Source organism: Mercenaria mercenaria, chromosome 4 (assembly GCF_021730395.1).
Source record: "Mercenaria mercenaria strain notata chromosome 4, MADL_Memer_1, whole genome shotgun sequence".
In the NCBI taxonomy this organism is placed as follows: domain Eukaryota; kingdom Metazoa; phylum Mollusca; class Bivalvia; order Venerida; family Veneridae; genus Mercenaria; species Mercenaria mercenaria.
The window spans coordinates 80,675,984-80,703,316 of NC_069364.1; the positions used below are offsets into that span (position 1 = coordinate 80,675,984).

General features: G+C 36.1%; 1 protein-coding gene across 2 annotated transcripts; it reads right to left on the reverse strand.

Annotated features, from left to right (window-relative positions):
* On the reverse strand, window positions 1-27,333 carry LOC123552278 (arginine kinase-like). Of its 2 annotated transcripts, XM_045341810.2 has the most exons (14): window positions 27,205-27,291; window positions 23,731-23,801; window positions 20,762-21,024; window positions 15,071-15,348; window positions 14,686-14,834; window positions 14,338-14,503; window positions 13,921-14,104; window positions 13,581-13,706; window positions 11,659-11,829; window positions 10,763-11,025; window positions 9,437-9,585; window positions 2,990-3,155; window positions 1,572-1,752; window positions 1-576 (listed from the first exon to the last, which is right to left on the reverse strand). In XM_045341810.2, exons 2-14 carry the CDS (start codon window positions 23,757-23,759, stop codon window positions 419-421), a joined length of 2,283 nt encoding a protein of 760 aa, XP_045197745.1. In that variant the 5' UTR covers window positions 23,760-23,801; window positions 27,205-27,291; the 3' UTR covers window positions 1-418. The 2 variants fall into 2 exon arrangements, with proteins under 2 accessions (XP_045197745.1, XP_045197746.1); XM_045341811.2 differs by lacking the exon at window positions 23,731-23,801 and having other exon boundaries at window positions 27,205-27,333.

Below are 27,333 nucleotides of genomic sequence, written 5' to 3' on the forward strand. Positions count from 1 at the left end.
TAGTTTTTTTTGCATTTTATTCTTTGGTTCTCCGGTCAAATGGAAATAAATAGGAAAAGTCAACAAAATCACAGATAACCCCTTACAACAATATATTGTAGGGCCCCTATAACTAGCACAATAAACTGAAGCTACATTACAGGTGTCGATATTAAGTGAAGTTATCACATAGGGAAAAAAGAGGTACTCCAATGCTAACAAAACATTTGTAAACTCCTCTTTGTAACATTATCCGAATATAGTTTTTAACGAACACGTTCAATTGCATAATTATTAACAAATGCATAAAAGTTAAACCAAGTTAAATTCAGTTCCAGCAATGAAAAAAGGAGAAATACAGTCTAACACACTTGTATTAAAATGTCATAAATCTGGCTCACGCGGTTGTCAAAATGTCAATTTTAATTTTGAAAACAGGTTATTTCTTTCCACCTGCAAGTTCTAGTTCCCACTTCTTCAGGGCAAGAACACCATCCAGCATTTCTCTCACAGCAGCGTATTCAGTGAGGCCGAGTCGGCGCTTGTTTGACAGATCGTACACACCTCCTTCACTCTCCGAGTGCTCACCGTGGATACCTGTTGTAAAAAGCTATCGTTACTTTCCGAAAATAAAGAACAAAGTGGCTAAATTTTAATTCCATTAAAAACATCAAACATACAGGGTTTTAAAGGCAGGGTTTTCAATGGCAGCTAGTGGTCTTAACGGTTTACCAAGTGTAACTAGATGTGTTCACAGGACACTGGTGGTCCCTCTTACGTCACTAAACGGTCATATGGTATTTGTTGACAATGAAATAATTATGTAATTTTCATATTACTGAGGCGTTAAGGCTACTGCAAAACATCATAAAGAAATACAAGATAAGAAAATAATATATAAAGCAACAACAACTTTTCTTCGTGGGGAATGTGGTTGACGGTAAATCCAAAGTTAAACCCTAGGTGCACAACTTCACATACTGAAAAACTTTCCTAATGTTAAATAGTTTTTAAGATATGTGTGAAACAAACGTTTATGCCCTTTATGCTGTTTTTTGATTAGTCAATGATCAAAACATCGATTTTAACAGTGACATCACAAAACAAAACCCCAGGTGCACAACTTCACATGCTGAGTAACAACCTTGGATGTTTGATGTTCAGATACCCATAACACAACGCAAAACGTGTACAATTTTAAATACAAGTGGCAACCACTTTAGACACGATGATTTCCAAAACATTTCTTAAAATGTAATTTTAGGTTTCGCGTTGTCAATATTTTGAAACTAAGTTCTGAATATGATCGTATCTACAGGAAAAAAATCTACAAGGTGGTTCAATACTGAAATAGCTAAATATTTGGGTCAGCACATAATGATAAGCATAATGACTACAGCTCCGTTCTACGACGTATCATGGAAGGTAAAACTCATTTCTCTATTTTAAGTTAGTATCACCGGAACCGTCAACATACCAAATCTGTTGGGTTCAAAAGTAACACTTTATGCTAAGATATGGTTTTAATAGATATCCCAAGTATTCAAAGATCTTAATCTATATTTCAAAATATAACATTTATATTTACATACCTCTTGGCTGGATGTTGTATTTTTCACATTCTTCTTTGAAGTTTGGCTGCTTGCAAACGTTAGGGATCTTCATGTGCACGCTAGCTCTAAGTGTGGTGCCAAGATTAGATGGGCAGAATGTCAAATACCCATAGCCATCTCTTTTCGCAAAGGTCAGCTTCTTTTCCAGTTCACCGATGGCCTAAAAATATTAAGATATTGGTCTGGGATCTGTCACATAAAGGTTCACATTAGTAAAGGCTGATCTGTCGGCTACTGAAATATTTATACCAAGACATAAATATATACATCTTGCTTATAAAGTTATAAAGACAGAGTTTTGGGTGTCTCAAGTGTAGATCTTCACACACGGATTTCACTGTATTTTCGCTTAAGGACGTTCACCTGTGCCTATGCCAGCTATGTATTCATATAGGCTATATGTCTACACACTACTCTGTGCAAACTACCTGTATCTGAAGAAAATCATTAACCACGGAAGCAGCACATGTTTTGACGAAAAATACCACAGTATTGGTTATGACAGCCGGAACATTGAATAGCAGAGTTTCCGCGACGTGAATATATATTTTTGCCCTAGATTTCGTGTGTTTCTCAAATGTACATTTAAACAGCCTCTCTTAACGAGTATTGATCCAGTCTTCTGAAACCGTAAAAAGATGAAACTGATTCGTTTCTATCTTATTCTAGACGCGTTTTCAATCTCGTTAGGGAAGGTTACTGATCACTATAGAATTACATGCGGCACTGTTTATTGCATATCGTATATTGGATTTATGTCAGGAATAATTATCCAGGCAACATTATATTAGTGTTATTTGTAAACTCTAGACGCCTGTTGCAGTCTGCACTCTTTCTGTGATTACAATTCACCTGCTTAAACGTATCATAAACGTTATTTAGCACACAGCTGTTGCTAGTGGGGGAAAGACCCAAGTTAACATTTCATGAGGTCCACATGCCTGCTAAATTGTTTAATTAATGACAAACCCGACGAGATTTCAAAGTTAGCGACAATACCCATTCGGCCATGGAAGCCCTTAACATAAAATATACAATACTTTGATCAGTTCTTGTCAAAAACTATCATGTACAATATGTATGGGTAAAGAAAGCATTACGTTCATTCTAAAATATTTTGTCTCTTTTGGTTAAGTTATCTAATACATCAGGTGAAGTGCATTTTACGTATTTATGTGTCTTTTTCACGTCGCCCTCAACTGTATAGTAAAACCACGATCAGGATATCTAAAACCACATTTCCAAGTTTTACACAACAGACAAATCATGTGTACAAAACTGAAAGATGCATAATGACTGTACAAAGTCATGACAGTCAACCTTAACACTGATATTGCTGAAAATAGCACGCAAGACACGTATTTCCAAACTCTGAAATGAGTAGCAAAACAACCAACCTTGACAAGACGTCTATACACTTCTCCCAGGTCACCACCTTTCTGCATAGAGATCAGTCGGAGATGGTCTTCTTCGTTCACCCAGGTAAGGAAAGTTTTGTCCTTATTGTGGAAGATGCCACGACCTGTATCCCAGTATTTGTAGCCGCCAGCATCTCTCAACACACTGCAAACACAGCAATAACTTGTAAACAAAATCATTTTTAAGCCTTAGGCTTCCAAAAGAATGGAATATATTCAATTCCGCATAACTTTTGTTGACTTGTGAAATTTTGCCGAAATGTTTGTAGCTGCCGAATGCACACTCGTGCAAAGTTCAAAGTAAAATCTATGCATATATAACCCTGACGGAGCAAAAACAAGTTTATGACACTATGAATTATACGGTCCGAGCTATTTGTGATCCTTTGGGACAATGAAATCTGAGCAATGTTCATTTGTTAAAGTTCCATTTTAGCAGAAAAGAGCATGCAAGAGATGTTGTTCTTTTAATTAAGGATCTTTTTACAGTTTTATTTTCATAACTGTTAAATGCTCTCTGAAATTATGCATGTGTATGATGTTTCTTGCAACACGGAAACTAGGACAAGTTTATTAAGACATGCTCACGGCGTAATACAGTTGAATACAACTGTCAAATGCAACTTATTTCAGAAACAAAGAGAAACGTTCAAAGCAGATAATGAAAAAAGATAAGCTCTTAGCCAGATATAACTATCTCTGTAGCTTGCAAGACAGGTAATTTTCACATCTGTAGTCGGCTTACGTAATACCGCATCAGCATGAAAATAATTCTTTCACCTATACTCCTACTAGTTTAATCTGCAATAAATGTTTTAGCAACATTTCTGGTATTGTACTCGTTATATTCACTTGCATACCTACTTGTTTTAATTGTCAGGTAAGTATTTATCAACACAATGTCGAGAAATAAGATGACACGGAAACTGTGCATCTTTGCTTTCGTGATAACGATAAACGAACGAAACTAAAGCGAAAGTACCATCCAGTTTCTACACTTAATCACCAGCGTGTTCACTCCGGACAAGTACGATTAAGATACGACCCCTCATATAAATCGCAGGTCCATAGTTTATGCTACTAACCAGTCTATAGTTCAACATTCAGTAACTGTATATAATATACCACGCAAAAAAAAAAAATGAGAAAAAAGCTTTTCGGGTCTACATATTTTCTAAACTATAGAATCTGTTTTCATGAAAATGTGGTGAAGTGTATTTATCTCAGTCAATTCCTGCAGTATCAAACTGTGGGCAAGTTTGTTTTTTATAAATTATTTGAAATTTACAAAGGAAATTACCCATGAAAATGCATACGCTAAATTATAAAGTAGTCAATATATTCTGATCCCATAAATCTTTATGGTATATCATTATGATAACTGAGCCGTGCCATGACAAAACCAACAGTGGGTTTGCGACCAGCATGGATCCAGACCAGTCTGCGCATCCGCGCAGTCTGGTCAGGCTCCATGCTGGTCGCTTTTAAAGCCTATTGGAATTGGAGAAACTGTTAGCGAACATCATGGATCCTGACCAGACTGCGCGGATGCGCAGGCTGGTCAGGATCCATGCTGGTCGCAAAGCCACTATGTTGGTTTTCTCATGGCACGGCTCATATATTTAAAGTACCAATCCTAATGAAAAACCTTGATATGGAACAGTAACTTAATGAGATTCCAGGCAAAAGTTTTATGTGTACGCATGCGCACAGTGACATTCATAAAACAAACGAAGTACGTAAGCAAGTTATTTGCACATTAAGATAAACGTTCAATCAAAGAAACTATTTACGAAAATACCAACATCACTTAGCTGCGCGACTAACCTCATGTTTCGTGTTATATACCTTGCAGAAAATAAAGGTGCAAGCTTTCAAGATTATTATGGGAAATAAAACTATCTGATAAGAGAAATGAATCTATAAATAATGATACGAGAAAAGAACAGCAAAGCTGTGTCATGTACATAGATTTTATTAATAATTACATACTGCATTAATTAGGATGTTACATCAGTGTAAATTAAATACCTGATGTACAATGTCAATATCTTGCTTAAAGCTAACATACAAGTAGATAAAACGTATGTAGTACGGTTTGAATAATAATGTCCAAACGCAATAACTTGCTACAATGATTTTCAGTTTCCGCCGACAGGATAACAGCGAATAAATTCATTACGTGTACGTGCAATAAATCCCTGATGAAGGACTTCGGACACTTTCTATATGAATTTGCCTACTCCAAGAGTGAAAAATAAACCACTAAGAAATAAGTATTTAATTACATACACCATCAAAATACATATTTGAGATTATTTCTTAAAGTCACATTTTCAATATTTGTTTCATAAAACGGTGAGTTTTTCTCTAAATAGAATTACGTACCCTGTTATTATTTATATAAAAGCTATTTTGTTTTATACAACATTGTTCCCACCCGTGCATCAAAACCATATTTGGCCAGCACATGTAGATATTAATTATACACATTTTCCGTGACTATTGTGTTGATGCAAGGGGTGGAACAGTACTTTTAAACAAAAAATATAACTACAGGGTGTTCCTAAATGTAAAGTAACCAATACTTTTTACATTCATGTTTAATACTTAGATTGTCACATATTTTTACATCTGTTTGTAACTCAAATACTATGCAAATGTTTGAAAGGGTACACATAGGCATTTTATACATGTATAGTAGTGAGAGAAGCAACTACTGTGAATATTATTCGTTGGGTTAAATTTTCATTGGCTTATCCTGGTTGTTTGTTGCAGTAGATTGGCAAATGTGTGCTGTAAAATACTAGCAACACACCAGCTAATCTTCTGCATGCCCTCCTCGCGACGCGCATGCCAGCCATTAGCGATGAGGATGTTACTTGTTTTCCATTTGTTTTTATTATGTTTTGTATTTTTATATATTTTTCATTTCTTAATTTTTTTCATCTTCTTCTGTGCGTTTATATTTATTTCTTTTAGACACGAACTAAATGTCACACAGATTCATTACTTCATGTTCTTCCTTCTGTGAAAACTGAATTGAGTATTGTTCTTTGCGACGGACTAAACACCACAAAAAAGAGTCAATATGTGCACAGCAGATAATCTGATCCTGACTATAGTCCATCAAACAGAAATAACGCTTGTTATTGATATGCCTGTGATGCATAGGTCCAAAACAGTAGCCTCTTGGCAGGTCATGACAGTGACGGTTTCACATTCAGTGTGATGCCACGAAAGTGATGTGTCAAGTCGCGTTCCATGCAGATGACATATACAAATACGGCCAGACGCGAAAACGAACTGAAAGGTCCAGCCGAGTTTCAGGTGGAATTTTTATGCATCGACCTGCTTCTACTTTAGCCCTACAAATGATACATTTCGAATGTGTTTTGCTCACAACTTCTGCCCTGATTAGACAACATTATCGTTAAATGGGCTGTTGTCAGACTTATCCCGATTTAACTTTTTCCAATACAGCTTCCATAGGCAATCCCCACAAAGAACTGTCATTTCGGATACATTTTTATTAAATGTTTAAGCCAAATGAGCCGTGCCATGAGAAAACCAACATAGTGTTTTGCGACCAGCATGGATCCAGACAAGCCTGCGAATCTGCGCACTCTGGTCAGGATCCATGCTGTTCGGTTTCAAAGCCTATTGGAATTAGAGAAACCGTTAGCTGACAGCACAGCTCCGTGACTAGACTGCACAGATGCACAGGCTGGTCTGGATACATGCTGGTCGCAATTGCACTATGTTGGTTTTCTCATGGCGCGGCTCAAATATTATCTGTGCCACTGGTACTTATTCCAAGCAAGAACCCACCCTACGGCTTGATAAGATGACTGCCTTTTCGTAGTATTAATGTTATACAGCACACAAATACCTGCCATCACTTATAACACAGCTATACAGACATGTACATGTACTTAAATAACTACCTGAACCATTGTAATAAAACTGACCGGTCACTTATACATGTATATCTATTCATACATGTAATGCATCAATAACTTTACATTACGAACAGTGTATAGATAAATCAAGTACAGGTTGTTTGCAAAAATATCGCTCGCTTTTTTATTTATTTTTAGGATTTTAATTTTAAAATGTTATTTTTTCCTTAAATAAACAGATTTTGTCACTTTTTTCGACTGGAATACATATATTTAAAACTTCCGTAAAGTGATGACATTATATTTTTACGGAAATTAAACATTTTATTTTTTCAAGAAAATATATCCTGGCTAAGATAAAATAAGAAAAACATCTTGATAGGAACAGATAAAAAACAGTTTCTGCTGTAATAAGTTAACTAACACATTGGTTTATCATTGACTCGAAACAATTTGGGTATTGTTTAAATACTTATGGAGAATTCTGCATTCAAAATGTAGGCTAGAAGCATATGATAGTGTCCGAAGTCCTTTCTGGCTAGACTAAGTAAATAGATCGGGTTAAGATAAAAACAATTCTTGGATATCAGAATTGTCTTGCCACGACGTCCTTGCCCTATAGAGCACTGTACCGTCACCTTAGCGTAAAACGTCGCTGACAGGGAAGCAGTAAGCACTTTTTGCACTAACATATACCAGTTTTTGCATTGTTCTGTTTTTAGACACTGATGACCACTTTTTAATAAACACTTATTCAAATACTTAATAATCAACGTATAATCACGCGAAAATATGTAGTTTTAAAATAAATTTCGCTGATATTTTATCTCGACACATTAAAAAACTAGAATTTTGTCATTAGGACACGGATACCCCCACATACTGTGCCATCCTCTATACAGCAAAAACTATCGAAGGGGCATAACTCCAGTAAAAATATTCACAGAAAAAAATCTTTCCTACATGGTCATCTGCACATCTAGCTTGTTTGAAGCAAATCAGGCTAATAGTGCGGGAGGAGTTGGACACACAAGATTTTTCTCCGTATTCTATATAGCAAAACTATCAAAGGGCCATAACTGCGGTAAAATAGTCACACAAAAATCCTTCCTTTAAGGTCATCTGCACATCATTTGTGAAAGTTTGAAGCAAATCAGGCAAATAGTGAGGGAGAGCTTAGACACACAAGATTTCGGGGCGTACGTGCGTACGGACAGCAGCAACGCTATGCACCCCGGGGGCATAAAAATCAACCTCAGTTGTGCTAAATAAGATCTGCATACTGAACTGTCATAAACTCGTGTTAAATGTATACATGTTTTTTTCTGTTCAACGCCCGATATAGTAACTACCATACATTCCTTTGCAGTATAATTAACACTTAAATCACTAGAGCACAAACAAATCTGATATAGCAAATTCATCATCCACTTCAATCGTGTTTTTATTCGCGAGTTTACAACGTTTTGCGTCTATCAAAACACACTGAAGATATTGAAACGCCGTTTAAACTTCGCAAGATCAGTAGAAATAGAGAAATTGTGTTCTACTTGACACGGTTGACCAATGTTAAGAAAAATGTTAAGAGTTGTGCCTCTGACAAGCTAGGGCTCTGAGTCATGTAAAGGGTATATGGGCTTGAATGTTTAAAAGACCTCAGGTCAATGCCTCTCTTAGTATGCCAATATCGCCTTAAGGCATACAACCCTGTATAATAACCTCTAAGTGAAATGGTTTTATTTCACTCCCACGACGTCATACATGTGACAAAAGATTTTTGATATTTGACCTCTGTGAAACTGACATTTGAGCGATGTTTTGCTTGCCACAAATCATTAGCAGAGTCTTTTGTATTATTTCCGTGTATGACAAAGTTATAGACCAAACGCAAACGTATGAACGCACGCATCTACTCATACGGAATGCGAAATGAAGAATAAACACGTGGATCATCAAAACAGGCATTAACTGGTAAATAGTGTACTATCAACAACCAATTACTAAAACAAAACAAAATTATATAGACCGAACTGATGTCCTTGTTTATTCATGTGATTTACTGAACATTTGTTTATGAGCGAGGTAACATCATCAATGCGTCAACAACGTTTCTTAAAATGTTGACATCCTACGATTGTTCTGTAAAGCCTTGGATGCAAATAAGTCTCTATAAATAAGACTAAGCTTGTTGCAATACATATACAGTGTATCTACAAGCAGGGCAATTTTTCCTTCTTTGCTCCACATATCAATGACCCAAGTAAAAAAATCCAACACGAAAATTCAGATGAAGAGGCAACAGAAGTGTTTATTAAATAAAATCAGCCCAAGACTCATAGCGTTTAGATGTTTAAATGGTTTATAATCATTGAAAACTGGGATATTTTAGCAACCTTATAGTACAATTCTTTCATCATTAACAACATATTTTACGAATACTGCATAATTATGTGAACATATTGTGTCCGGTATTCATCCGATAGAGATACCTTAAAACAAAAAGATGTCCTTTATGTAAACTTACTCGTCATCGTCTCTGAAGAGGAAGTGGTCCTCCACCATCTGTTTCTGGGTGGCTTCGTCCATTTTCGCAAGGGGGTAGTATGTACCGGCGAGTTCACCTTTGAGGGTGTTCAGGGCACGTACAGTGTCATCTTGCATGTTCTCCAAATCCTGTACATGAAATTCAAGTTTGTTACTTCGAACCACACATAACGGTTTTTGTAAAATTTAATAAAAAACTTTATCACATGTTCTAATATACTTGTCTCTGTTAAAACACTCTTACGCTAGAATGACGTCACGTTAACGTGCGGTGACGTCAAAGTTTTTGTTGTGACCAAGAAAGAGCGCTTCTATATATATATTTTATCTACTGTTTGAGATCAAGGGCATTTTAGAAGCGAAATAATTTATAGCACAACCGTGTTTTTACACTATTTATACACTCGGGTGATAATACGTCGTACTAATAATTTCACTCGGGCTGCGCCCTCGTGAAATTATTACGCCCGACGTATAACCACCCATCGTGCATAAATAGTGTTAAAGCATTCTTTTGCTGTAAATTATTTCTTAATTTGACGTCGCGGGAGTGTAATAAAGCCATTAAATAAAAATGATAATACACTAGTGTAATAAAGATTTGACGTCGACGTCGTTTATAGTATAGGAGACGTTGGTCAAATTGACTTGTTTATAGCCTATAGTAAAAGAAAGTAGAAAGTTTGATGTTTCGACAGTATAAAAGCTAGCATATGATAAAAAGAATAATACATTTGTGACTTTCCACATTGAATTTATTAAACTCGCTGAATAAAATTGATAAAATGCTCGGCAGAGCCTCGCATTTTATTATTTTATTCAACTCTTAATAAATTCAATACGAAAAGACACTCATCTAATATCCTCTATAAAATGAAAACATGCGCATGAAGAAATGTGAAGGAGAAAACAGTTGGAACGGGAAATCAACAGACATGTTTTATGTTTCAAAACAGCACAAAAAGTGTATCTGTTTTGCAACATGCTTTCAGAGTGGTATTATTTCGCGAATTCAGAAGTGCAACGTTTATCAGCAAAAGTACGTGAAAATATTTCTTGATGCATATTTTTATTTCATTGAAATGCTTTTCAGTTTGTTCATTAGATCAAGTAAAATTGAAAATATCAACCTAAGTGAACTTTTCACAAACATCCAATACAAAATTTTTGACGTTTTATGTTGCCTTGGTAATTTGACATAACAGATAAGATCTTTAACTTTAATCATGTCTATGTTGTGTGTAGATCAATTTTAAAAGTGTATAACTTGCGGAATGACGCAAATGTAAAGTTTTTATCGGCATACCTCCGAAGTACATGCTGGAGGGAATGGGTATTTGGCGTGGCTGCGAGCAACTCGGATACGTGTCGAGATGACCATATTACCCTCGGGATCAATGTTTTCTAGAGCTTTCATGTCGGCGTCGGTACCAAATGTTGGCACAGGATGGCTAATACTGTCAACTTTGTGATAGGCTTTGATTACATTGTTAAATATATCTTCAAATACTGTGTAGGCTTCGGGGTCACAGGCATAAATGCCAACCTTGCTGCCGAGATGTAGACAACCTGAAACAAGCAGGGTTAATTTCAAAATATCAACGTCGGTTCTTAGTTTGTTTTCACGATGCATTTCTTTGATTTTGTAAAGTCAGTATGTACTATCCAAGATCCACGTGTTAAAAGTCACCACTTTCAATTCAAAATGAGCTGCCATCTTTTGTTTAATTTTACTTTTGCAGGTATTTCTTTTAGATTATTTGCGCTATTAAATTAAAAGAACTGATGTACATACAAGTATTTTTTTAAAATGAGAAAGCCATTCAAATAAACACTTTAAAGTTCAGATACGTGCAATGGAATAAATATCATACATAAAGTAACAAAGGTAAGCGTCTCATCGTATCAAAATGTAACAGAAATCTAATTTAACTTTTTTCTGGTAACATCATGATTTCGCACGTGACGTTTCCCAATGCGCAACACTGTGTGTGCAAACAGCTGCTATAATTTGGTAAAACCCATTGAAAGTTTCGTTAACGTGTCAGATCGAACTCTTATCTTTCACCGAGTGAACAGATTATCTAGCGCCATTGATATCGTACAGCCATGTTCTTTGAAAGTTCTTATTCCCATAATACTCTACAGACGTTTTTTCCGGTTTTGACGACAATCTATAGTAAGAACAAGGTATAAACTTACCGGAGTTGATACAGTGAGCTAGAGTACCACCAAGTGATGTTTTCTTGTCCTTAAGTTTGTCGTACACCTCCTGTGTCAGGAACTTCTTCATGAGAGACGGGGAGTCACTCTTGCTGATAATGTTATACAGCTCGTCTGTAGGCTTTGGTGTCCAGGTCAGTTTTGCTTCCTCTGCAGATGTAAAGTATATGTAAAGTGATGCAATGATGTAGTTTTACGTATATGAGACTTTGGTCGAACTGACTTTATCTTTAAAATGTAAAGAAAGAAGAAATTTCAATGTTCCAAAAGGACAGGTCATAAAACGTAACACATTGCATCCTTCAATATTGAAATTAATACACACGTTCCTTGCAATTATTATTCTATTCTTTCTTTTTTTGTTGGGTTTAATGTCGCACCGACACAATTATAGATCATATGGCGACTTTCCAGCTTTGATGGTGGAGGAAGATCCCAGGTGTCCGTCCGTGCATTATTTCATCACGGGCGGGCACCTGGGTAGAACCACCGACCTTCCGTAAGCCAGCTGGATGGCTTCCTCACATGAAGAATTCAACGCCCCGAGTGAGGCTCGAACCCACATCGGTGAGGGGCAAGTGACTTGAAGTCAGCGACCTTAACCACTCGGTTATTTATAATTCTACCAGGAAAAGACACTCGTAATATCCTCTACAAACAATCTAACATGGCTTGATTCATTTGACAGTTAAACCTTGAATAATGCAATAACTCAATTTTTATTCGCTTGATATAACGAATAATTCACGACACTTCTGTCCGACATGTTAAAGGACTAAAAGCTTTGATAGACAGACAAAAAATAAATGGACCTCAGCACCATCTCAAGGGCATGAAATTATTTGTTGTGACAGGGCCTTTGACAACTATTCAAACTTATCTAAAACGAAGGAAAATATGCGAAGTGGATTCATAATGAATTTTACAGTTACATAAAATCTTATTTTAGAAAGTCTACTCAGCTCAAAAACGAATGATTCACAACAGAACAATTACAATGCATTCAAGTGCATTAACAACAGTAATTGTTTTACTTATGAAAATGATTTTAACCAAGACGGATGTCGCGCAGACGATTTAACATGACACACAGTTCTTTCATTCAGGATTTATGAAAGGTTCAGAGATGAGGAAGCGTACTTCAACATTTGTTACTATATTATGTTAATTACGTTTACTAACTAGCACAGCGCTTGAGAATCATTGTATACATTATTCATGTAACGTACATAGCGTGTCTGGATTGAAATCATTTCAATGACTCACGCAACCTTTCAACCTTGATTATATCCACCGTTATCTTTCTACATGCAACCTTGATAAATGCACGTCGCGTTGTCTGGATTTTAAACTATGTAATATAAATCGTTATATATACAAACGGTGGGTATCTAAATCCGTTCAATAAATGCAATACAATGACCTCGGCCTTACCAATAATGCGCACACATGGGAAGAGGGCACCAGTCTGGGGTTGAAATTATTGTACGAATTAACACGTGCTGTGGTAATAAGGCACACTCGTATTTCAGTTCATTTCCGTGCGTCAATATTAAGTTAGTGGACCCTAATGACAATCAGCAATTTCTGATCAATTACATGTTCTCCGAATGAGATTTCAGCATTTCTGAACAGGCACGGAATCCATGTGCTTATGACCGCCAAAGAATGCCGAAATAGGATGCAGAATACGCACTTTTACGGATATTTCAGATCCACTACATGTACTTTAAAGCAAGAATTGCAGTCCAGTCTATTTGATCTTTATGAACAGAACCAGGTATTCTTGTAAGCATTTCCTGCAAAATTTTCATGCGGAATTTTGACACCTGTATACACATTTCAGAGAATCACAATCTCATTATATGAAATGGTAAAAGCAACAACACAGTCACACGTACCCTTTATAATTTCCAGAACACCATTCTTCATTTCATTGACAGCATCCCACTCTGTAAGTCCAAGTCGACGCTTGTTGGAGATATCGTAAACACCTCCTTTACTCTCAGAGTGCTCGCCGTGAACACCTTAAATAGAAAACGATATCAATACATTATCATAATTGGTACCTTTCAAAAACAACCATTAAAAATCAATTTTTATTTCCATATGCTGTGACTGACTCCTCAATATGTGTTAACAAAATTGGCCTAAAATTTCATTTCCAAAGAAGTAACATGATTTTAATTTACAAAGAAAATGGGAAATGAAAAGAGCGCCCAGACATCGTTTTTGACATACCTCTAGGCTGAAGATTATACTTGGCACAAATGTCTTTCAGGACCTGTGGATCCTTGCTGAGCATGGGTACTCGAACATGGACACTTGCTCTCATTGTTGTGCCAAGGTTAGTTGGACAGAACGTAAGATAACCAAGGCCGTCGGCTTTGGCGAATTCCATCTTGGTCTCGATATGTTTGATGGCCTAAAAATATAACTGACATTAGATACTTCGTGATTCGGGTATGCATGACTTGATATCGTCATATTTTTGAAAAGTGTATTAAAGCAGTGTCAAATAATACCGCTTAATTAAAATTGAAAAAAAAGTGTCGTTCAAAATTTCCTTCCGCGCATTAAAACTTATTTAACGTATTTGCTACCAATTTCCTTTTAATTAGTACAACTTATTTTAAACATAAAGTGAATTCAACTTACTGTCGCTAAACGCTTGTATACTTGGCCAAGATTCCCGCCCATTTGCATAGAGATGAAACGGAAGTGGTCCTCCTCATTCAGCCATGTGAGGAAGGTTTTCTCTTTATTGTGGAAGATTCCTCTTCCGGTGTCCCAGCAATTGTAACCACCGGCATCACCAAGCACCCTGCAAGAAAACAAAACAGATGACTTTATGTGCAATGTTGTAAAAAAATAATCGCAGTATTTCATTCCAGCATAATAAAGCTTAAAATATTTATAGACGTGAATTTGAGACAGTACTAACATGTTTCAGCGTCCTTTTGGAAACAGTACTTACTGCTGCTGAAACTTTATTCGTTTACTTACGCATCATCTGCTCTGAACAGGAAGTGGTCTTCGATCATCTTATCCTGCGTGGCTTTGTCCATTCCGCGAAGGGGGTAGTATGTTCCGGCCAACTCTCCTGTCAACGTGGACAAACCCTCACAAGCCAACTTCTCCATCTTTTCGAAGTCCTACAGGTAAGAATATTTACGTTGTTACTATTCGTTTAAAACTTATACATGAACTCGTCCAAAAATAAAAAGTTCCTCGATATTTTTTCATCTACTGTCGCAAACGAACAAAAATATCTATCACATTTAGTTTACTAACGTAATCACCAGAAGTACATTTGTATTTACTTATTAAAAGCGTGGCGGGAATTAATTTTTTACCATGTAATTAAATGCACTAGTAAATAATGAAATACCTCTTTCTTAGCGGCTGGTGGGAAGGGCATGCCCTTGTGGCTTCTGGCAACTCGGACACGTGTAGACTTCACAAAATAACCAGTTGGATCAAGGTCACCGAGACTGTCAATCTGTGCGTCTGTTCCGAAGCTGGGCTCTGGATGTTTGACATTATTATTAGGATTTTTGGTATGGTAGTCCTGAATGATCAAGTTGAACAGTTCTTTGTAGCCTGGAGTTGTGTATGCTGCGGGATCGCACGCATAAATACCGACATTGCTGCCCAGGTGAAGTGATCCTGAAAAAGATTAAAAACAAAATATATAAGTACCTAATATCCTGCAGCTAACGCTGGGTTGGGTTTCTCATTCCACATTGTCCTTCGGGTAGTGGAAACCTTGTCCTTCACTTGCCTAGCAAGGGAAGTATGTACAACTGTTCGATCAAGTATCAGGATAGATGTCAAGGTAAAACCTTGCACTTTATTTTAAAAAGCAAAGATATTGTAATTGTGTCAGCATGTAAGTATTTGTAATAACAGAAACAGACTAAAGAAAACAACGAATTATATAACAGCAGCTGTCGAAAGACACGAACTCTCGATTATCAAAAAAAAAATGTTGTCACTAATAAAATTGAATATAATGAACACATAGACAAAAGTACAAACAGGGCAACAGTTTTGACTTGTAGAGCACCTCTTATTTAATGTTAAATGAGGTTACAGATTACACTAAGAAAAATGTTATGTTGAAAAAGGACGTAACTTTGTGAAAAAGCAAAACAAGAGTTATGGGTCCTCTTCATTGCATGTCATATCATCATTAGCGGATACTGAGACACAAGACTTAACCAAAAATTGCCGAGTAGAGCAAGGGGCTTACTTTGTAAAAATGCAAAAAAGGGATAGGGAACCTGAGCAGTGCATGTCTTATCATATCATGACAACGAGCAAGACGCGGACGCGGACGCCGAAGAAAGGATGCAATAGCTCTAGCTTTTCTACGAATAGTTAATCTTAAAATGAGAACCCTGCAAGGATAAAAAATATGTTGATAATTTATACGAGTTATACATTACAACGTCAAGTACAATTTAGTAAAAACAATCTAAAGAAGATGTGTAGATCATAAATATATATTTTTTTAAATGTAGATGAAAATGGCATTTTTATCATTTATGCATCTTTAAATTTCTGAGAATTCGTCCGCTAAGGCAATGATATTGTGGATTGTGGTAAACGGAAGAATGGAATGCCCAAGACAGCAAATATGAAAACGAATGTTGAATCAATGATAACTTTCAATGAATTCATGCGAAGCTGAACTACCAGAATGTCTATCTAAACATCCAACTGACAACAGAAATAAAAAGGATCTTGCATGTCTTCCTGTGTAATACCCGAGGGACAATGTAGAATAAAAAGAGCTGTCCATAAGACAACAAATGCTCGGCTATTCAAATTGTTGTCACAGAAGCAGGAATATTACCCTAAATGTTAGAATATATACAGAGCTTCAATCCAGTATCTGCATTAGTTTTGAAAAAGTAACTTGTATGCAAAACTTTAACCAGGATTTTCTAAGTCCAAAAGGGGGCATAATTTGGCCAAAGTGCATGCCAGAGTTATAGAATTTGATGCTATCGCCTAGTTTTATAACCCTAAAGACATTTTGCGAAGTTTCAATTCAATATCTATATTAGTTTTGGAGATCGTAACTTGCATGCAAAACTTTAACCAGAATTTTCTAAGTCCAAAAGGGGGCATAATTTGGCCAAAATACATGTAAGAGTTATGGGACTTGACACAGTGAGGTTGGTAATTGACCTAGAAAAAGAGAAAAAAAAGTTTCAAAGCTATATGCCTTTAAATGATAGGATAGCTATGTGTACTTGCAAGTAAAACTTTAACCAAGATGTGACGCCGACGCCGACGTCAGGGTAAGTAGAATAGCTCGAGTATCCTTCGGATAGCCTCGCATTTTATTACTTTATTCAACTCGTTTAATAAATTCAATATGAAGACACTCCTGTATAAACCTGTATTTATACATGCTTGCTTTTTCCGCTGAGTCATCAAAATGTCTTCTTTCTTTTCTCATTATAGACCAAGTATATTCGACTAACGCCTCTTATACTTAAAACGAATCCACCGTCAAAGCTTTATTACACTAGTGTCATATCAAAATTATGTAATGGCTTTATTTGAGCCGTGCCATGAGAAAACCAACATAGTGGGTTTGCGACCAGCATGGATCCAGACCAGCCTGCGCATCCGCGCAGTCTGGTCAGGCTCCTGCTGTTCGCTTTTAAAGCCTATTGGAATTGGAGAAACTTAGCGAACAGCATGGATCCTGACCAGACTGCGCGGATGAGCAGGCTGGTCTGGATCCATGCTGGTCGCAAACCCACTATGTTGGTTTTCTCATGGCACGGCTCATTTCATGTCCATATTCAAGATATTGTGACTGTACTTTTGAAATAATTCATTTTCATACCATTCGATGTAAATAAAAAACACACTGATGTTCATGAAAAGTTTGACTCTCTATTTTCCCGCGGATATTTAATCAGAATTATGACAGCTGCTGTTTGAACACATTGATTAATAATAACATGTGCAGTTAGTGTTTGATGCTTTGTCAATCAAGTCATAACAGAGTATTTTGGCAAACGTCTAACAGACGACAGACAGATCAACTGGAAGCAATCCAACGGCTTGTCAGATTTTACTTGGGCTTAATTGAGGCATTGGCCTCATGCTAACACGACAACATTTATTACAGAGAAAAAAGTATTAGAATGAAAAGCACATTATTTGTACTGTAGGCAACGATACCCTTTGATCGGTTATCGAGGTTTTTTTTCAATCTTTCTGTTCAAAGCTGTCGCCAAGGAGGCACTATGGTAAACAGAACGTAATACAATGCACGTGTAACAGCTGGGGGTAACATTTATACATACATGGAAAAAAACTTGAGCTATCACGATGATTCATACCCCCACTCAAAGGGTAAATTTTACAATTTATAGCATTACTTCAGTATGATCAAGGTACGCGAGTAAGTAGATTGAAAGAAGCGATATAATACCTCAAGGCATATCAATAACCTAAAATGTAGACTAGTAAAATATGATTAGATCTGACAATAGGATTATGGTTAATTGGCTGCATACATACCTCGCATATGCCACCGTACGTTTTTCCTAAATTTATCAAGTGATGAAGCTTAACAAGAGACAAGTCATTATTTCCAGAAATGCATTAACTAAGCTATGTCATTTTTGCATTTTCCATCATTCTAGCATAAAACTGCTATTCATTCACTTTTCGGGGGTGTTTTAACTGGGGAGAAAACGTGTGTTAACAGAGAGATTCTCGCTCTCACGTGCTGTTAAAACACCATTTATATATGCGCGTTCCGTGGCAAAGCGGAAACGTATTACGGCCCTTAAACGGATAATTCAAAAAGAAATGACGTCAACGTGAAAAAAAACATACATTCCCGCGCGTTTCATGGAAATTTAATGACGTTGAGGGAAAATTTATTCGTTGTACAAGTTTTATGCTAGAATAAAGTTAACGCATGTTCATTTTGTGTTGTAACATCTTTAGAATCCCTCGGGAAACATTGATACCCTTGCCCTACCGGGCTCGGCCACCAACCAGTCCCTCAGGATTCTGCAGATGTTATTACACAAAAACATGTGTTATCACTACTTTCTACATTTTTCCTGCTCAGTACAAAGACAGGTTATGAATCTGAACTGAATGACTAAACGATCGAAGTCTCAACTCATTTGGCCCTTCGGGAGAAAACATTGAACAAAAATAAAGAACCCGATCTGAAAGGATTGTTGAATTCAGTAAAGAATTTCCTTTGGCAAAAATCCAGGTCAGGAAAAAAACATTATTGTAACGGTTATAAATACATGTTTTATCGTTCGCCATATATTGACTATTCATTGTTTTTTTTTTTTTCATGATCTGGCGTTTTTCAATATAAAAGTCGTTAATCTTTATATCATATAGCCGCACATTATTGAAGATTAAATCATGAAATGTCTTTACGAAGTAACGAATTAGATTATTTTAATCATGGTGGACTACTGTAAGTACATTGTATTTGTAAAGTCGGTATTATAATCGGGTGATATTCGATATTCTCAATGTGACCTTGTGCAGAGGTATACCTGTACGTACAGTAAAACCTGTACCAAAGAACATCGGGAAACAGTGATCATATGACCTCATGTTCACAAACAGTTTAAACCGCGTTTGATAATTAAACTTTGTCATTTATATGTAAATCACATGTTTAAAATTACGTGTATAAAAGGAACTTGTATTAAAATAAAAAGCCGGATTTTAGGCTCCTTAAAGTATGACCTTTATGAGAAGTTGAGAGTACCCAGCCAGGCAGTCTCTCTCGCATGGTTATTTTTTCATTACAACATTTTTATAAGTACATTTTTTAAAACAGTGGGAGACAGCCTAGCCAGTAGTGTGACTGCAATTTTGACAAAGTAACGAGTCCATGTAAACTGCATATTTATCAGCAATATTTTAAACTTTATCAGCGAGATGCAAGTCCTCAAGATACCGGATTAGGAAAATATCTTACATGTATATGTAATTGCAATAATAAATTAACATATTTTCAACACGGGCAGCGAAACAGTCAAGCTTAAAGTATCAGTTGTCACAATGTACGGTGTTGGTGTTAACATCCGTAGTAGTTCAGTGAAAAGGACAAGCTCTGGTTAACACTCACTGATGTATAATAAAATTTAGGAGTGTTATAGTAAAGTTAGACAGTTAGAGAGGTCACGTTGTTAATTTATCATTGAAACCATCCCACGAACAACTGCTATGTATAATTTACATGTGTGTAGACATGTAGAACTTATTTGCGGTTTGAGTACACGGAAACGAATCGCTCAGGTCATCGTATCGACTATATAAATATTTCATTTTACCGCTTTCTTTGCTGTGAGCTTTGTTCAGAAGTAGAATAACGGGAAGGAAAATCTTTTTTTTTTTAACGCTGAATTGGTTGCCATAGGAGCGAGCGAGTGTGCCTGGTAATAGAATGTACTGAATTCATTTCCTGAGGCTTTGCTATCTCAACATTGAATTCCAATACACGTCAAAATTTTCGTGTGGCAGACGATAAATAACACACAATGCGTTCACTTTTTCCTATATCAAATTGTTAAGCACTTGAAAAACGAGTTCGGCAAGCTTTTTTTATAACCAGATCATACTGTTTAGTGTGTTAACTGTAGCATTGTTAATAGTGGTCGAAAATAAATTATTGAAAGAATATTGATCAGTGAACTTTTGAAAATTTGATCACGACAAAAAGATCATATTACAACGTTACAAAACCTGATACTGATATAGATTATCGGAAGAAATATTCACAAAGGCAGTCACATGTTCATTTTTTTAAGAATTAATTTCAAGACAAATGCATTCCTTTTGGAAGATCGATAAATGCAATATATTGAATCCATTCATTCATTGTTTAACAAGTCGCGTTGATATCGGTAATCTAAATATTTAGAGGTCGCGAAAAGGACGAACGATTTAAATGTCAATATACTTTTCACACAAAAATAATTCAACGTAGGTTACAATAAAATATTTATCATGCATAAGATAAAGTATAAATTAATAAAGAATAAATTTAAAATAACTTTCCTACCTGAGCTTATACATTGAGCAAGGGTCCCTCCTAGGCTTGTTTTCTTATCCTTTAATTCATTATATCTCGCTTCTGTCAAGTGTTTCTTTAAAAGTGACTTCGACTCTCCCTTATTAAGTGATTCCCACAACTCCGACACCGGCTTGGCATTCCATTGCTGTCTCCACCTGTCCTCCTCCGACATTTTGTCGTCTTTGCCTTTGGAGCTCGTTACCGGTTGCTGACTCTGCGCCGACTGTGAATCTAGCTGTTCTACGTAGCCTCTGTACATATTGTAAAATCTGGACGTGAGCCGAACTATAAAACACTTTTCTCAAACGTTAGTGGTTACCAAGAGAGCGCGTGACTATTTATTCGTATCTGATTGGTTATTCAGGTTTGTGCACACAATTCAAGTATAAACTCACAAAAAACGTGCTTTTCCAACGTAGAATAAGTAGAAAACCAGCTTTTTAAATTTTAGATGATCATGAAATTTTCGTTTTATTTACAATGTAAACATTTACGCTTCTGTTGGTTACAAGTCCGATACACAACGAACGAAATAACCAATCAATACCTTTGTACGTATTAGGTTTTATAAACTGTTATCTTCGGATTTAATTTCCCAAGTGACAAGTATTTTGAAACAAAAAGCATCGGTTTAAACAGGATATAAATTCTAAATATCTCATAAACAATTTGAATAATGTGTATAATATTCTGAAGGATAAATGTTTACGACTTTTTAAATTATCTCTTTTTTTTCTAAATGCGTGTATTATTAAAGGGAAATAACCGCAAAACAACCGCACAAAATAGCGTATCTAGAGCTAAGTTTCTTTATAGTTTTAAGTTGCTAGTACAAAATCAAATACGTTGGAACTATTAAACTTAGCTTAGCTTAGAATATGAATGTGTCGCATAATACATAATACACGAACCTGATCACATGGCAATGACCAAGAAAGAACTGCAGTCTAAACCTGGTGTCATTCACTGTCCATGAGCCATTTGCCGGGTCGTAGGTCAAGCCATTTTCAAAATATTCAGCAGAAAATGGATTTTTGTATAAACGGTCACTGTGACCTTGACCATGAACCTCAAATCAATAAGGATTATCTACAGATCACAATGTGTCTGCTGGACAAACCTTTCTCAATTTTTTTCTCAAAATACTGAGCGGGAAAAGGTTTTGCAATCACTTTGACGTTGACCTTTTGTCCACTGCCGTAGAAATCAATAAGGGTACATGCACTGCCCATGGCTAATTAGGTTGCCAAGTTTAAAGCTTCTCAAGAAATTGAGCTAAAACGACTTTATTAGTAACAGTCACTGTGACCTTGACCATTGGCCTACTGACCTAAAAGTCAATTGGAGTCGGTAATTCTCAATGAGCAATAACCAAATCAAGTTTGTGGATCGTAGGTCAAGGCAACGTCAATGGTAGGGATAATACACGTTTTTTGTGTATTAACGTCTGCAGAACCCCGCGGGAATGTTTGTAACCGAGACCGAAGATCGAGGTCACAAACATTTCCCAAGGGCTTCTGCAGACTTTAATATCAAAAGTATGACAAGTTCGCGTGTGGAACAACAATCTAGACTTTGGCGGTATATCTTATAACTTTAGTGTCCAGTTGTGTTGGCCATTAACCAGCAAGCATCACCTATAACGCCGATATCAGACCGGTATGGTTTTCGATCGATATATCCATCCGACATCAAATTTGCACAGCTGTCGGTCTAATATACATAATATTATGCGTTCGCTGTATATGAGACGATTTCAAAATAAGCTCAACTGTACCACTGGCACCAGACCAGAAAGAAAATAAATCTGTACATGCTATACCCTACCCATAGATATACTACAAGAACCATGGTCATGAACGGGAAAGTGCACTAACCCATTTCAATCGTACATTTCTCACCTAAAACGCGCAGTTCTGTGAATGGGTACCTAGCATATTGAACAAGCGATAATTTATCTTCCATCGTGCACCAGCCATATCATATTGCAGAGATACTCCACATATTTTAAGCTTTCGTCAACATTACAGAAAAAAACTTGCGTGAACTTCCCTAATGAACATCCGGTCTAGAGGTCACAGCAGTGTACACATGTGAGGCGAAATGTAAACAAACAAAAATAGAATACAAAATACTCACGGATTTACAATAAAACTCGAAATGATAAATGAAATTCATCTTAGATACGATTCTGAATTTGAAATCATACATTGGTATACATTTGTTCTGATTATTTAATTCATTTTGCACATTTATGCTGCATATACACATTTTAGCGTACACGTGTAGTCAAACGACGACTGACATACATTTTCGCATCAGCCAATCAGAATGGTTTTGTAATCCAGACCGGAACTTCACCAGGGAAGTTCAACCAAGTTTTTTGTGTAACGTTCAAAAAACTATGAACTACACGTTGTTTCTCTAAGATAAAAAATATTGAAGAAATGTGTCCGGTACACAATGGAAGATAAATTACCACTTGTTCAATATCCATAGTACACATTTACCGAACTGCGTATTTTAGGTAAGAAATGCGCGATTGAAATGGGTTAGTATATTTTCCCGTTCATGACCATAGGGTTCTTATAATATACCTAGGGGTAGTGTATAGCATGTACAGAGATATTTTCTTTCTGGTCTGGTGCCAGTGAACTGTATAGGCTTTCTGTTTCAAACAAATCATGTACCTAATCCATGCGGCGGCGTCGGAAAACAAAATTGTTTCAAGATCCTACTAACAGTACACAAACAAGACTGAAAAAGTCTGTTACACATTTTTGAATGTCTTTTACAAACGTTGAAAACTAACAAAATTTTATTGCTACAAATGTTGAAACAGTCACCGGTTACCCTATTTCGACTTTTTAGTACAAGACGTAACATCGTAACGAGGCTTGGAAACTGGCACTATGTCCCCTAATTAATTACAAAATGTACAAAATATGAATACTCACGTTTTCTTAGGTTTACAGCAAAAGAGCATCCTCGTATAGCGTCGGGACAAAGAATTTACACCGGGATTTCCCTATGAAAAAAATACATACTTTACCATGGACGCAAGAAGCTGTCAAAATTTAAGAATTTCCTATATATTACACTTTAAAAAGTTTACTTGGATTTTGTATTAAGAAGAAATTCATGAAAAACCGCTGTTATGATTTGTGCGAATCAAACAAGCTTAAGGTATTCTTGGACAAAATTCTATGTTGAGTTTATAATTATTAATTTTGTGATTTTGACGTCGTTTTAAACTTGTTAAGTAAAGAAGTCGATGGTCGAACTAACTCCGGAAGGCAGAGGTTTCGGTGTCTCAGCGAAAAATAAAAGGAAAGCAAAAATGTGGAACAAAAAAAAAATTGTATCTTCCTATACAGCTGGACAGAGCCTCGCATTTGTTATTTTATTCAACTCGTTTAAGAATACACTCAAGTAATATCGTGACGACTATTTAATTAAGTCTATGGTTAAAATGTATTTTAATAGTAAAATCCCGGTGTAAATTTTGTTCTTAACGCTTTCCTTTTTTTTTAAAGTTGGCCTGCTACTTTCATGTTGAAAAAATATGCCATAAAATCTATAACTGAACTAGACCTCTTAATAAAACAAAAGTATACCATCGGAGATGATGAAAAATATGGGTCATCTACCGGGTTTTAAAAGCATGTGTTGTATATCAAAGCGTTGAAAAAAATGCCTTTATATATGTATACGTGCAACTACCGAAGGACTGTAAGGGTTATCTAATGCCAACAGGTAATCATCATGTATAATGTTTGGCGGATGCAAACGTTCTCCATTTATTTGTCAGCAAAAGATTTCGAGGTAAACATGACTCGAAACCAAACACCTATTGACCAAAGCCGACCTATATGAAATTGAGCTGACGAGTGCACAAAGTTTTCTCCGGTTATCGGTCGTAAAAGTCATTGTGATCTTGATCTACTGACCCCCGAAACAGTGCCAACATGCAATCATCCTATTGGGTATGACAGCCGCGCTAGTGATTGGAAACACTGGAAACATTGCCAATGCGGCACTGACCTTTCACTATCATCCATATACTAGCAGCCTACAAAGCATTACGTATCTGTACATGACAGAAAAATTCCAAGTGCAATAAGCGCAATAATAAAAATATCAGTGAGTGGTTGATTCACCTTTCGTAACAGAGCTTTCAAGAATTTCTTCTAATCTATCTGTAACGTTTTAATTGCCTATTTCGAAAAACAAGTTTTTTTTCTTGAAGCCAATTTCTTTTCAAGGTAGTGGACCAGTAATCACAATCGGCAAATTGGTATTCCCCGTACGCAGTACGCACGCGATTTCGGCATACGGAAAACAATCTTCAAGTTGAGTTACATTTACGTCCGAAGGATGCCAAATTGCCTTACGAGATTACGTAATCAAAGGGAAATTGCCGTGTGTCGTTACGGGTCCACTACCTTAAATACTAGAAGTTATAAGCTATAGATCTACACCAAGCTGAAAGAAAAAAAAACCTGAAAATGCACTTCTTCATTTTCAAACTGTTGTACATTTTGGTTCGAATAAACCATTAACTTTCATTTTGACTAGTTCTTTGTGGAAATGTTCGGGTACGAACAAGAGAAAAGATGAATCAAAAGAATAAGATAATTTCTCAGATGGTTAATAATCACAATATAAGAAAGCTCTACAGCAGTTTGATAGGCATAAATCCTAACAGGGAATTGCAGCTTCATTTTGCAAGATCTAGATTATAATGTACAACATTCTAAAGGTTTAATCGCATAATAGTAGGGCCTTTATGTTATTTTTTTAAATCATAGATCCTATATTAAGGTAGTTCTGCATTTTAGGATTCTTTGGGTTTTTTTCAATGTAGAATTTGATCAAACCATGATTTTTTCAAAATTTTAGATATACCTAGAAAATTCGGCAGATAAAATAGAAAGGGTCTTTGCGTGATTTTTTGCTAGACTCATCGGATTTGAAAATTTTTAACCTCGCACAAGTTTTTGAAATCACAAAAAACGATGACATTTTCGAAAATAGTATTTCTTTCTACAATTTAGATTTTAATGAAACTTCTCACAGTCGTAAAAAAAATCATATCGTCTATTATGTGGTGAAATAAAATGTAGAAGTCCGTAGGCTTATTTTTGAGATATTGGCATATTATTAAAGACATCCGCATATTTCAAGCTGATTTTAAGGCATTATTTGGAATTATTTAGTTTTTATTACTTTTAGTATTATATTAACGTTGCCCTTTTAATGAATTTACTCATGAGTTGACATTTATTCAAAAAATGATTTTTGTTTCTGTACTCAAGTTATGCCGAGTACGGGCTATAGTCAGTGTTATCCGGATAACTATCTTTACGCCATTACCTTCGGTATATCAAACGTGCAGAACTACCTTAATGAAAATTTGATGGCCAAAATATATCATGTACACGTTGTAAAAATTGGATAAATTCACAATTTCGATTTCGAGTGATTTTTAATTTTTTCACAAGATTTTTGCAAGGAAATAATGCTTTTAAGCCAAGCTATTCTGAAAGTGTTATAGAAATCAATTGAAAATAAAATCAAACTGATTTTGAAAGAAAATGTTGATAGATCTATCTATCAAAAATGACTGAAATTTACAATGGGAAATTCCACAAAACAATTTCCAACAATATTTCCTATGAATTTCAAAGCATGAAAACCATTTTGAAAATTTAAGCAGTTCCTGAAACAACCCTCGTAGTTATTTAGCATGATGTAGGGTGTAGTCTGTAGATGATTTGTCTTATATTAAAAAGAAATCAATGAAAGACCTTGTTACGGAAAAGGTGGATCAGATATTAAAATAGAAAACCGCTTACTTCCTGTTCAGCCTATCTGACGTCAGGGGTGGGGTGTGTGTGTGGGGGGGGGGGGGGGATAGTCCAAATAATAGGACGTTTCAGGACAGGGTGATAACTTTTGACTGTCGCTGTCTCCGTCAGGGGGATGACAACTATAAAATATCAGATCATAAAATAAGTCACCCGATAAGCCAAATGAGTAAGGCTAGGTGGCGGGAGAATACAAGTTATGGATGCAGCATATTGAAGGGGTTGGGACACTTCCAGTTTAGCGGTCCCCGGTCAGAAATACGTCATGACGTCACGTAACTTCGGGGGCTGCCGCCCCCACACCCCTGCTTTTTCCTTTAGTGCTACTGGCCCCATACCAACGCTATGGTCTATGCTATTTTAACAAGAATTTAAACACAACCCTCCTAAAATAAATAGTCAAAGTCAGTGGGGACCGCTAAAAAAGAAACTACCCGAAATGAGACTTCAAAAAGTTCAGTGTTCACTGATATTGTGGCCTCTGGTGAATTTTTGCAATTTTAATATAGGTAGAAATGCTATTGTGCACACACATCGTCACATGTATATATAAATTCTCACCTTTATATTTGACCAGGTTAAACAATATGTCAGAGGCTGTCAGAGGAGAACTTCGGATATGGAGAAAACAGCTGTCCAAAACTCAAACAAATATATAGTGTGACGTCACAACTTTTTATACAAATGACG